This window comes from Crassostrea angulata, chromosome 4, assembly GCF_025612915.1.
Source record: "Crassostrea angulata isolate pt1a10 chromosome 4, ASM2561291v2, whole genome shotgun sequence".
Taxonomy (NCBI): Eukaryota; Metazoa; Mollusca; class Bivalvia; order Ostreida; family Ostreidae; genus Magallana; species Magallana angulata.
In genome coordinates this window covers 25,337,794-25,350,455 of record NC_069114.1, presented here as the reverse complement: position 1 = coordinate 25,350,455, position 12,662 = coordinate 25,337,794, and the positions used below count along the sequence as shown (strand labels likewise).

Genomic DNA, 12,662 nt, shown 5'->3' with positions numbered 1-12,662 from the left:
TCCAATTATTTGCAGTTTCCGTTCATTCTCTTCACAGAAGATACACATATTAAAATAAAATTTGGTATACAAGTTTATTATAATAATATCTAGGTCAAGTTTGATTTTGGGTACGATCGAACAATTTTCAAAAGAGTTATGCCCCTTGGACGTAGAAAAATTCCAATTATTTGCAGTTTCCGTTCATTTTCTTCGCAGAGGATGCACATATTGAAATGACTATGTGTCTGGGGCAGAAGCTTCGTTAGTTTACCTGTTTACCTGTGTAACTGTCTCTGATCATTCGTGTATGAAGGGATAATATTAATAAAAAAAATAAAATAATAAACATAAATCTGTCCTTGCGTTTTTAAGATATCGTATTCATCAGAAAAAAGGCGACAAGAATAGCAAATTTTAAAATCCTTCAAAAAGAAATCTGACGGTAACAAAATAATTATGGATACAAATTTCTAAATCTACAATACTTAAAATAACTAGATACGTCAAAACATCATACCTAAATTAAAAATTTTGGGCTGTAAAATCGAATTTATTTTGTAGAGCTTTGTAAGAAAATTTCCCTCCTTTTGACCTCGTGACGTCCCTTCCCCTGTAGCCTCGTTATTGCCACATTCTATTTTCTCTTGATTAAATTTCTGAAAGCAGGTACATGTAAAAATAGCCACTTGAAAACTTTTTTTTTGCATCGATTTCGATGCGGTTTTTTTGCATTAAATTCTGGTAAATAAATTTATGACATAAGTTTCACATTGGCTGGTCTGCAAAATACTTTTGTTCAAAGCATGACCCCCAGATGTAGGGTCACAAGTGAAAATCTAACTGTTACAGAAAAAAAAATACATTGTAAAATAAAAGTATTTTAACATATCCTTCCAAATATCAACAACCTCATAAACATTCATATTTACATAAATATTCATATTTTATTCATATTTATGGATTCATCTTGAGCTATTTAATTAAATCGTATACCCAACCCAATTACAGCATGTGGCATACGAAGACCATGCTCATACATATCCGTAAAATTGTTGTTAATCAGGTGAGCGATGTGGCCCATGGGGTTCTTGTTCAGTTCAGAGTCGTTATGATGATCGTGTTAATTTTACATTTATACCTATCAAATTTTTTTTTAGCTTAAAGGCATTTGATTAAATAACGTTCCCTAAGTTTTTGTCACAACTAATACACCATACTTTGTAGAGTCAACAATTCAACGGAAATTTAAATTGCATTTATCAGACGGTTTAGGTCCACTTGGTACAAAATTTGTTATATTAATTAAATGAAGCATTCATAACATGCTCATACCGGGCACGTAGCATCAGGGGGCCCGGGGGGGATGCGCAGCAAAGATTTTTCTTAAATTTACATACAAAAAATTGAAATAACAAGTAGCCCCCCCCCCCCCACTTTTATGGGAGCATGTAAAAAAAATTTATTTGAAAATAAGGAAATGAACAGTGAGATTGAAGTTAAAGGTATACTCCCCCCCCCCCCCCCCCCCTTTAAAAAAACGATGCTACGTGCGTACATACCCCGTGATAAATGTAAGTAGCTTGAGAATTCTGTGAATTTATACGTGTTTCTGTGATGAGCCCCCCAAGCCTCCCATTATTTCGGTACGTATCAATACAGAGAGCGTGAATGACTGTCGTTAGTCAGGGATAGGTATATGTTGATACTTAGCAGCATGTGTTTGGTGTTATGGATACATGAACCTACACTTGCTCAAGTCTCGATGTTTTCATATTTTTTATCTTTCTTGCAAATTTTAATATGTTTCAGTGGGGCTCTTTAACCATTCTTAAATGATATCTTTTTTCTCAAAAGAATGGGGGGGGGGGGGGGGGTAGGGGTAGTCCTAACATTACCTCTTTAAAATCATTTCGACAAGCACAATAAAGAAAAAAGAAACCCATTATTATTCACTTGTAACTAGTAACTTTGCAAATTTAAGTGACGTAGGCCTACCGTCCGCAACCTCTCCTTGTCGGTACGTGTCTGAGCGCCCTGTTTATTCAAAGTTAGTTGGAAAGACCATTTCTATTGATCATAATTATGCTATTTTTTTGCACAATATCTTTCTTTGTTAATAACACCCTCCCCCCAACCGTCTAAAAAAATCTTTGTTTGTTTCTTGGTCGGGTGTCTACCTTCCCATTTAAGAACAATGCAACGTAGATATGAATTTCAAAATAGAAAATAAGTTATAAACTTTGCGTGAATTTTTTCAAGACGATCGAAACTTAGACTACAAGGAGGACCAGTTTTCACACTCCACGAAATGGCCCTCTTCTTTTAGCTTATGTGAACAGTGAACTGACTTTTCGATATGTTTTACATTATACTATTTCCTGTAAAATTATCCTTTATTATTTCGCCATATTTTTTTCATTACTTCAAAAGAATTTTTTGTTTTGAAGTTAATGAAATTCAAATTAATTTTTTATTTCTTACGCAGCGTAACTATATTGATTTCAATTTCATTTCAAAACTCGGTTTCCTTTTTTGTTGGTCAAATGTAATGTAATGCAATTGTTATTGCAACTATTCTTCTTATCAACTGAACTGTAAAACTGGAAAGCGTTATATATCCTGGAGGCAGATAGAACTGATCATTTCATGAATATGTAACTATAGTATCCTATTTATTACTTTGTCTCTTTTATCATTAGTATCACAGTCTATTGGAAATATTATTTCCATAAATGGATGTAAATGAACTTTCAGTTATATCGTAATGTGTATATTTTGTTTATTTTACTATTCCTATTCATCAATCTCGCGTATATGTATCGTAAATTCTCCGTCATTCGTTGCACTGTTTGGGTCTTTGAATAAGCTATGTTGGCTGATCCTTTCGTCTCTGCTCGCATGCAGGTGACGACGCATCACATTCTTGAAGAGACTTTCCTCGCTATCACGATGTCCTGGCTCGTTCGGGAATCTCTTCTGGGCATGCGCGAGTCTCAAGTTGAGACTTGATGCGCTTCCTATCTTCTCGTCTGCTTGAATTATCATTGATCCTGCAAGAAGTCCCGACTGGGTCAGAAACGTGGAGTTTTTCTTGCTTTGGTCTTCTGCTGGAATGTCGTATTCATACGTCTTCTGGTCTCCGAAATCCTTCCTCCAAAACGTTGAAACCAATGTCAACAGAGAGGAGGCAATTAGAAGAAAGCCTTAAACAAAGCAAAGAGCAAAATCAACCAAACCAACGTCAAATGTAAGGAGGCACTTAGAACAAAGCCTTGTTTACAGCACAAAACAAAATGAATCTCAAAGCAAAAAAATTTAATTTCACAGAAATAAACTATAAAAAATAATAAAATTACCTGAAATGTAGAATGTTGTCTCATATGTTCCTCCATTATCTATCATGAAACCTAAAAGAAAGAAGACAGTTATAGAATGCGTTGATTAATGATAAGGTCACAGGATATTAACAATTGTGAACAAAAAGATACAGATGAAATACAAGTTGTGCGCCGGTTGTGTCTTGCCTGCAAAAGTAGGACCAATGATGTAGCCGATTCCCCCGATACAATACATAATCCCCACAGCAGACGACAATTTCTCCAGACCCAGAAGTTCCACGATAAGTGGTGTAATCAAAGTAATGAGTGCACCGCTATATATCCCAAAGACACAAGAAAACGCACTCTGTCCAGCGTACGTGTTAGAGTAAAAAGGAAAGAGGGAACAGATTATACCTAACACCCCAGTTACTCCCATATTGAGTAAAACTGGGTCAATAGCATGTGGACTTACAGCCATTCCGGTTATAACACGTCCAAAAGTCCCCAATAACCCAATCAGGAAAATAAGGAACGCCGCCTGTTGCTCAGTGGAACCTTTCACGACAGAGAAATTGGGCAGATGTAAGATCAGCATGGCGAACGGTATGTTCCAGATCAAGAATTGTAGTATTATTACCATGAACATTTTGTCACAAAATATATCCAAGTGGAGGTAGTTTCTAAGGTTAACCCCGCTCGGTAGACCATCCTTGTCTTTGCTTCGCAGTTCTTTATGGAAAGTTTCGGTTTGAGATGGTCTCATTATGCATCCAAGTACGATCTGGTTTGCGAAGAGGGCACCCAGTATCAACATTGCTCCTTGAAATCCATACACATCAAACAAATACTGGAACAGAGGACCGCTTATGAACATTCCTGCACCTGCTCCAGAAACGGCTAAACCAACAGCGATACCTCTCTTTTTCCGGAAGTAGTATCCAACAGCAACCAGAGGGGGCGTGGCCACTAAGCCATTGCCGATTCCTGTAATTTAAAAACGTATATTAGAGCAAGAATAATCAATGATATGCAGTTCTTTTTTGTACATTAGGATACTTGCGATGTGATATGCTTTTACAAGTACTAGCTATTCTAGTGACAAGATTAAACTCGGTGGCCATAAAACTTAGAAGACTCACTTTCATAATAGGACACTGAAGTTGAAAAATATGATTGAGATCAAAAGTAAATAGATTTTGAGTCAAAGGTTCTATAATATGTTCTCTCTCTAGCCCAATATCATTAACGCAATATGAGCTGAAATTTTAATGTAGCGCATCTTTATTGCGAAACTGCATTAAGTTATTTAGGGGCCCTGCATGAAGCAAATACATGTATCCATTTTCATCATCCTGTACAAAACAGCTTTGCTTTATGAATTTCTCATTGGTTTGTTGTTTTTTTTTTTAGATTTATTTATCATAAATCAAGAACCATAACTTTGCATTGAACATGCAATGTTACGGGACATTTTTATATTTATGTGAATTGAAATACCTAATATACTTTTTAATATCTTATTTCATGATGTAAGCGATGGAAAATTAAGACCAAAAAATAAAATCGAAAACAGATCCAAGGGTTGTCAAGTAAAGCCTCATAACTAACCGGTTCTCAATCAGTGGCTGTATAATTTTTTACACATTTTTGTGTCTCTTTATGTTTTTCAAGATTACATAGAGCATGGAGTCAAAGCAGGCCTAGCCCACAAGTATAGAAGATGGATTCGATTCCAATATAAAGTCATCATACGCCGATCAAGAATTCTCTAGGGGGGATCCCAACCCCCATCTAGATCCGCGCATAGTCATGGTCATGCTGGTGTATCGTATATCTCGCCGCGAGTATATAAACAAGAATAATTACAGCTCTTACTTGTTTTTCTTTTGATCTGTCGTAAAGATAAGATTAAGGTTTTAGTCCTAAATACATTGTGAACACATGGCCACATGGAATTATCTAACGACATGACCATATCACGGTAGATAGGCGTAGTCTCATCGAATTGAGAAAATACGCACTGGATGCATTTTTCAAATGCCCCATTTTAAATAAAGATTAAAAGTTACGTTTGCATAATTATTATTGATAATTATATAAAATGTCCATTTCATAAAGAAGTTCATATTAGTGAAACTTGTTTGATATTTCATAGATCCGAAAAAAACATATTTCTTTTAACCATAATATTGCATTTTTTTTAAAGAGGACAAGCACATCAAAAGTTTCAGACACCTGGGGTTATATTTAGAATAAAATAAATATTTTTGACAGCGTTGAATGTTTGAATTTTCCGTAATCAGCAATTGAAGATACTAAATGGTGGGAGTTATCAGTGAAATTGTAACAACATATTATCCAAGAAATGAATATGTAGTATGGTAACATTTCTGTGTACTTTTTTTCGTTAGAATATAAGTGGATGAATGGATGAATTGGAAGGGGGGGGGGGGGGGGGCTCTGCAAAAACTCGTCTCAAAACATAAAGGATTATGTGCAGTTGAGAGAGACTTGGTAAATGTATAAATTTTTGTGGTTTTATGGGGGAATTTTTATTGCCTTTTTTTTTTTCTAGTGTACATTAATGTGATTTAGTGAATAACATAACACACACGTGTCAAGTCATTGTACACATTTCTCTCGTTCCCTACAGAACAAAAAAAAATGGTGCCACACACCGTCTTTCTTCTTGCTCGACTATTCATGCATTAAACCAATTTAAACTATAGCAAGCGGGTATGTAAAATACAGGTAGAAACAGGTTTGATCTATATCTACACAAACAGCTGTATTCAAGGCCATTAAACTTTTTAAAAACGAAATTCCAATTCAGGCGGGGAGAACTGGAACATAATTGTAAATATTAACAAAATCCCTTTTTTGTGCTCTTCCTATTTATCCAGGTACATGCATATACATGTATACTTTGCAATTCATTCCTACACAATAGGTTCGGGGGGGGGGGGGGGGATCGTTTACCTGCGATGATTCCATATGTAATGAGCGCAACATTCAAAGAGTGTGCAAAATACGTTAAGGCGCAGCCAATGAAGATGAAGATGCCCCCGATGATCATAGTCAGTCGGCAGTTGAACACGTTGATTAGGAGACTGGCAATTGGCCCTGAATGGTCGAAGACACGGTTAATTAATTTGAAAATCATAATCATAATCAACACTTACCTCTCACCTCACATACCCATTATTTTGTTTGCTTGTATATAGAATAGTTTGCATTAAACATTAATATTATGTGTTCTGGTGTATGTACGTATATATATTATTTAAGAATTCGATATTTTACTGCATTACAAACTAAAGTCGAATTATTCATATTAAAGCTATAAAATATCATACAAGCCGACGGATAGAAAAAAAAGAAAAGAAAAAAAAGGAAACATCATCCAGAAATCAACAGATTCCGAACATCTGCCAATCAATAAAGCTATATAATAAACTTCAGGGATGCACATACTGTAAAATCAACTGGAATTTTAAATTCAAAATGCAGATCGGATGCACTTGAAAAGCTGTCATAATAGCGTTGTCATTTAAACAAAAAAACATATCTTTCAAAAATTGAAATCACGCATGGAACCCGTGCTAGTTTTAATTAAACATTAATTCTCCATCTCAATGTTTACATACCTACAAGTTGTAGCAAACTGCAGAATAAGGACCCCACAAAGGACGTGTAAGTGTCCGATTCCTTGTAGAAACGCAACAGTGCAACGTGCGTGATCCCCACCCCGTACAGGAGGCATCCATTGAGGAGGAGGGACAGGAAGCTGGCCCCCAGTACAGCCCAGGCCCACCCCCCGTCCACATCAGAAAACCTCCTGCTAACTACCATGGTCTGTTTTCGTCTGTCGTAAGGGGAAGCTTAATGTGTGTAGTATGTTGCGGTCGATTTAATTGTACGGTGAGGTAGTCGGATACAAATTGAAGTGGTTTTTAGTCCTGTAGTTTGAGCGGTGTGTTCCCGTTTTGCACACATTTGATAATTGGGTATAGAACAATAGGTGTGATTTGTGTTGTTATAGCAATTATAGTCTGCTTTAAGTCAAAGATCTTACCTTGATTTTTACTTGTGCTTTATCATTATTCATAGCGCCATGAAACAAGAAGAATATAGATATTCTGTTGTGTTTTAGACTAATAACTAATAACTATCACCATTTTTTATTTGATAAAATAAAGATCATATTAATAAGTTTAGTCTTAAATTTCCGCTAAGTGATAAGAAAAATAAGGATTAGATGATTTGACTTTATTTACTTTAAATATAAAACTCGATGAATTGAGGAAAAATTGCTGGTCCCGAGCCAATCGGAAGCTGATTCAGTGGATAATTATATGATAAAGGGGAAAACTACACGGACAGTCATATGGGGTACTCTGTGTCTCTTTTTACAACTTACATTGTAGCTGCAAAATATGTAAAATGCATGTTTATAATTGGTTGTTTGGTATCAACAGAAATATTATTATGAAAAGAAACAGACCTTTATCACAAAATATTTTAATCTTCGAAGTAGCAGCCTTGACAGTAGTTCTTATGATTAACATCACCGCTTTAATATATTGCGGGTCACTTTTCTGGATTTTCAAATCAGTAGCTCAATAAATTCCGACAAAAATAATAATTTAGATATTGATTCGATATACATGTACCTCAAACTGAAGAAGGTTGAAAATGTATGAATTAAGTCTACATTTGATAGGTTTTGTGAAAAAATATTTTCAGTTTTTGAAGCATATAAAATTGCCTATTTATCATATCATCATAAATTAATTTGTCTAATAGTATTTTCTTCGATTATTCAAGTCACAGCATAAATGAAATATAATTAGCAGCGTTTTCACTAGACACATTTCCTCCATTTATGTAAGCAAAAGCAATCAATAAATATTAATGTATGATGTTTTCTCTTCAAACTTGTAGCGTATACATGTACTTCCTAGAGGCAGGAAGCTAAACAAAAGCACTACATACACAACATTTTTGCAATAATCTGTTTTGTTTAAAGAAATTAATGATATTGTTCATGACCAAATCGATTTTAAAAATTAAATTCCAGAACATGGATGTCAATTACTATGTAAATGTGCTTTTGTGCAAGTTATATTGTAACATAAAATAAATGTAAATATCACTTGCGAGTAGATATGTTTTATTTATTTCATTGTCAATTGCCCTTACAGGAACTGTGATATAGACTATAGCAATTAAGCAATTATCTCACCTTGTCAAATTCCCATTTCGCACACATTTTTTCGATACCTAATTTTCAAATGTGTGCAAAACGGGAACAAACCGTTTGAGCTATTACTGGCTTATGGGATCCCTTTTACTCGGAAGTGACACCTATCCATATATAGTAATGATAAAAAGACATACATAAAACCCCCCAGTTAAACTCTTCTTTATATTGAATACAAGCTTATCTTTTAAAAAGATTGATGAGCTAGCGCTGTAGCCATCATAAAACACAGAAGCAGATTTCTAAAACATTAGTTTAAATTTCTGGTCGATTAATTAACAATAGGAGACACAGTGGTGTACTGGAATTGTCCTGGAGTGGGGTCTCAATTTAGAATTGTGAATCTAGAGTGGGCTTCACATCGGCAATGGCATAGCTCAATGACTGTGCCTTAATCATCTCATGTATCTACTGTTACTTCAATTTCGAGGTGAAAATTTTCAAGAACCATTGGTACTGTTTTGTAGCAATCGTATCTTCTCGTGCTCGGAAAACATACCCGAAGTTGTTTTCCGAGCTTGAAGGAATTTAAGATAAAGCTAGCTATAATTTATTATAATATTGAAAATAACTTTGCATTATAAGACCTAAGCTACTGTTACTTTTTGACATTTACAATAAAACACAAAACTTCATGTGAAGATGATAAAACGAAATTCAAATGGTACAGTTTATCTACAGTAGTACAGTATTCCCAGAATCCCCCACTATGGAGTCGAGCATGCGTATTCCAGTGAAAAAGACTAACGTAGTTGCTAGCGCTCGAGAGCGCTAGCAATAAAGGAAAAGCATGTAAACAGTTATAAAAAAAATCACAGGAAAAAGTTGATAGAGTTTTAAACTGACCATCTATGCTTACCCATCGACTCATAAATTTCTATTTTTAATTAATCACCACTTCGTTTTTTTGCTCACCTGAACCGAAGGTTTTTAAAAGAGAGCTTTTCTGAAAACGCGTGTCCGTCTGTAAACTTTTCACATTTTTGACTACTTCTCTGGTCCATATTTAACCAAAAACTGGTCCATATTCAACCAACTTAGTGAAAAGCATTTTTATGGAAAGGGGATTCTAAATTGTTAAAAAAAGGACACAACCCTTTTTGAAAAGGAGTTCATTGCAAAACAGTGAACATAGGTTGCACGCATGTTTTTAAAAATCTTCTTCTCAAGAACCACTGTACCAGAAATACCAATATTTACACCAAAGCTTGTAAAAAAGTTTAACATAAAAATATTTAGGGAAACTGTTTTAAAAAAATCTTATTTCTAAGAATGCGGTTCATTGCAGATGCTACACATTTGTGAGATAAACATTCAAAAACTGTGGCAACGCACTTTGAAAAAATTATGCACTTTTCAAAAATTTAATTTGGGACCAAATCAACGCACTTTGAAAAAAAATTCAAAGTGCGTCAAAGATACAGGTCAATTACCAGTACATCTTTAAATTGATTAGAGGAAGAAGCAACATTTAAGATCGGAAAAAGAAATATGCTCTGTTATAAATTAAGTAATTGTAGTGATATTGAAAAAACGAGCTGGCAAAACAATGATTTCTCCATTGGTAAGTTAAACAGTTAAAGAGTCTATAAGTGTTTCAACGTTAACATTAACCCTCTTTTCATATTCTAATCAAATAAATCACTTCAATATAAAAAAAAAAATACATTAGCAAACATGAAATTATAAACATCAAAATAAGTATAAGGATGCCGGGGGTGGGTTTGGGGGGGGGGGGGTCTTGCACTGATCTTCTAAAATATCATATTGTTTTTGATAAACATATCTAACGTATCCCTTTTTCACATCATGTTTGTTTAAAACACATGCTATAAGCCATTTGAAATATGTTATACATTGATGTCCATTATCATTTTATCAATATACATAAATCATAGTCGTTCTGGCATGGCCCAATATACCAGATAAGAAGTTAATTTACTGCATACTCAAAAAAGGAAAATGCAGTTACTAAGCGATGAAGTTCATTTCATATTTGGATAATTCAAATCTCCCAAAGAACGAAAAGGAAAAAATTCTCATCTAGAAACTGTTTATCAAGTAAGCTGAGAATCATCAATGCAGTGGATTCTTTTTTAAATAAATCACATTAAGCTAAACAAGGATAAAAGAATCGATTATTGTATATAAATGTATTAATTATTTTGACTTACTACCCCCCAAAAAAATTTTCAAAGTGGGTTAATATCGACGATATCAAAGCTTGTTGAAATTTTTTTTTTTTCAAATTGCGTTGACTTGGTCCCAAGACTAACGCACTTTGAAAAAAAAAATTCAAAGTGCGTAATTTTTCAAAGTACGTTGTAACAAAGCTTCCTCAATTATGTAGATCCTAAATTGTTAAAATCGTGACCCCTGATCTAATACTTGGGCCCCAAGTTACACACTTCACCACGTGATATCGCCTTGATATTATATTACATGTACAAATAAAATACATGTACACGAGAAAACCAACGAGAAAACAAACACGTCATTCTACTTATTATTGGGTATGCATATTTTCATATTTCAAATATTTCATATTTCATATAATATATAACAAATTTAGCATTATTTGAATCGTGGACTCTAACTCTACTGCAAACAAATCCAAATGGGTGCGTCTTAGTATGACTTAATCTACCTGAGATGACTTCTGTCGTTTCATTAATATTCAAGGGTATCAATTTTCGTGAATAAATTGAAAATCACAGTTTCAGGGATACATAAATTCGTGACCCTATGAATACAAAATATTAATAGAAATTGCACTTCAACGAGCACTTAATTTCGTGGATCAGTTGAATAACGAAATTCACGAAAACTGGTATTCAACGAATATTGATGAAACCACAGTACTAGTAATTTGTTGAGAATGGCTGTTCAAATCAACTGATCAAGTAAAAGGGACTTAGACACGATTTGAAATCAAAATTTTCAAATTTTATTTTTCCATTTTAAGTTTCCTGAGCATTAAATATGGGTATTTTTAATGATTTGTCAAAGTTTGAAAGTCAAATATTGAGTCACAAGAAAGATACAGCATTTTTGTGACATTGGTATAAATTTCAATCAAATGTTGTTTTTGTTTTGTTGTTGATGATATAATCTATGAATACATTGAGCCCATTGAATCATTTCATCTTGTTTGGCAGTAGTAATTTTTGTCAAAGAAATGGTTTCTGTACGAAGCGTCTATATTTATTTGTAAACAGACTTGTAAACAGCTTTGTCTACATATTCAGATTGATTTCTTATCTCTGTATCTCGCTTGTTACTTGACTTCCTTCTAACATTAAATTTTTTTTGTCAATCATTCAAAAAGCACGAGTTAACCATTTTTAACATAGAACAGGAAAAAAAATTGATCTCAAATCCCTTTAAAAGTGACTATCAAGTTAAAAGTGACCGTTAAATGAATTCAGAATTTGATATACACCATATGGAATCCAAGAATTCAATAGAACATAACTGATGTTTGCCTCATTTAGAAGAACATTCTCTATGCGATATTACGGTATTAATTAAGATTAAGAAAAGTGTTAATTGGATTAGTTAACTTGTTTGTCTGTCGAGTGAGCCGACCTTTCAGTATCATGACATTGACAGACCGTCTGAAAATCCGGTGAAAATAAAAAAAAATCTATTGCACTTAAGTTGGAAGGCTACATCGTCACAACATATCTGACATCCGTTTGAAACGCCACTTTGTTCCGGATTGATAGCATTATGTCGTGTACAAAATAGCTATACACCGTTTAACTGAACTCCTCTAACGAGGGAAATGATATACATGAAGGAATGTCATCACCAAAATCCTTAGAAAATACTTTAATTTCCTTCGTGGTTAAAGCTTTCAACTAACATTGATTATCAGCTGTTGTGTACGGGAAAACCGGAAATCTAAATAATATACTGTTTCCCTGCTTTTGGCAATACATTTTTGTCATATTATCAGCAACAGACGATAGTACATATGTGACGGATTTTAAGGGGGACGTGTGGCCATCTTGTACATTTGAGGATAAGAATGCAAACATTTTTTTAACCAGCTTGTTTCTGCCCGAAACTGAATAAAAATGTTGCCAAAAGAT

At 34.1% G+C, this 12,662-nt stretch overlaps 1 protein-coding gene across 1 annotated transcript; it reads right to left on the bottom strand.

Annotated features, from left to right (window-relative positions):
* Positions 1–2,750: 2,750 nt before the first annotated feature.
* Positions 2,751–7,192, bottom strand: LOC128181855 (monocarboxylate transporter 12-like). Its single transcript, XM_052850401.1, has 5 exons — positions 6,950–7,192; positions 6,282–6,425; positions 3,507–4,286; positions 3,339–3,389; positions 2,751–3,185 (listed from the first exon to the last, which is right to left on the bottom strand). The coding sequence occupies exons 1-5, from the start codon at positions 7,152–7,154 to the stop codon at positions 2,776–2,778; spliced, it is 1,590 nt and encodes a 529-aa protein (XP_052706361.1). The 5' UTR covers positions 7,155–7,192; the 3' UTR covers positions 2,751–2,775.
* Between the last annotated feature and the right edge of the window lie 5,470 nt (positions 7,193–12,662).

Excerpts from the sequence above, each read along its gene's own strand:
- LOC128181855 (XM_052850401.1), bottom strand. The coding sequence starts at position 7,154 with ATGGTAGTTAGCAGGAGGTTTTCTGATGTGGACGGGGGGTGGGCCTGG. Across the intron at positions 6,426-6,949 it reads CAGTTTGCTACAACTTGTAG|GGCCAATTGCCAGTCTCCTA; the intron begins GTATGTAAACAT and ends TCGACCATTCAG. Across the intron at positions 3,186-3,338 it reads GACAACATTCTACATTTCAG|GCTTTCTTCTAATTGCCTCC; the intron begins GTAATTTTATTA and ends GCTTTGTTTAAG.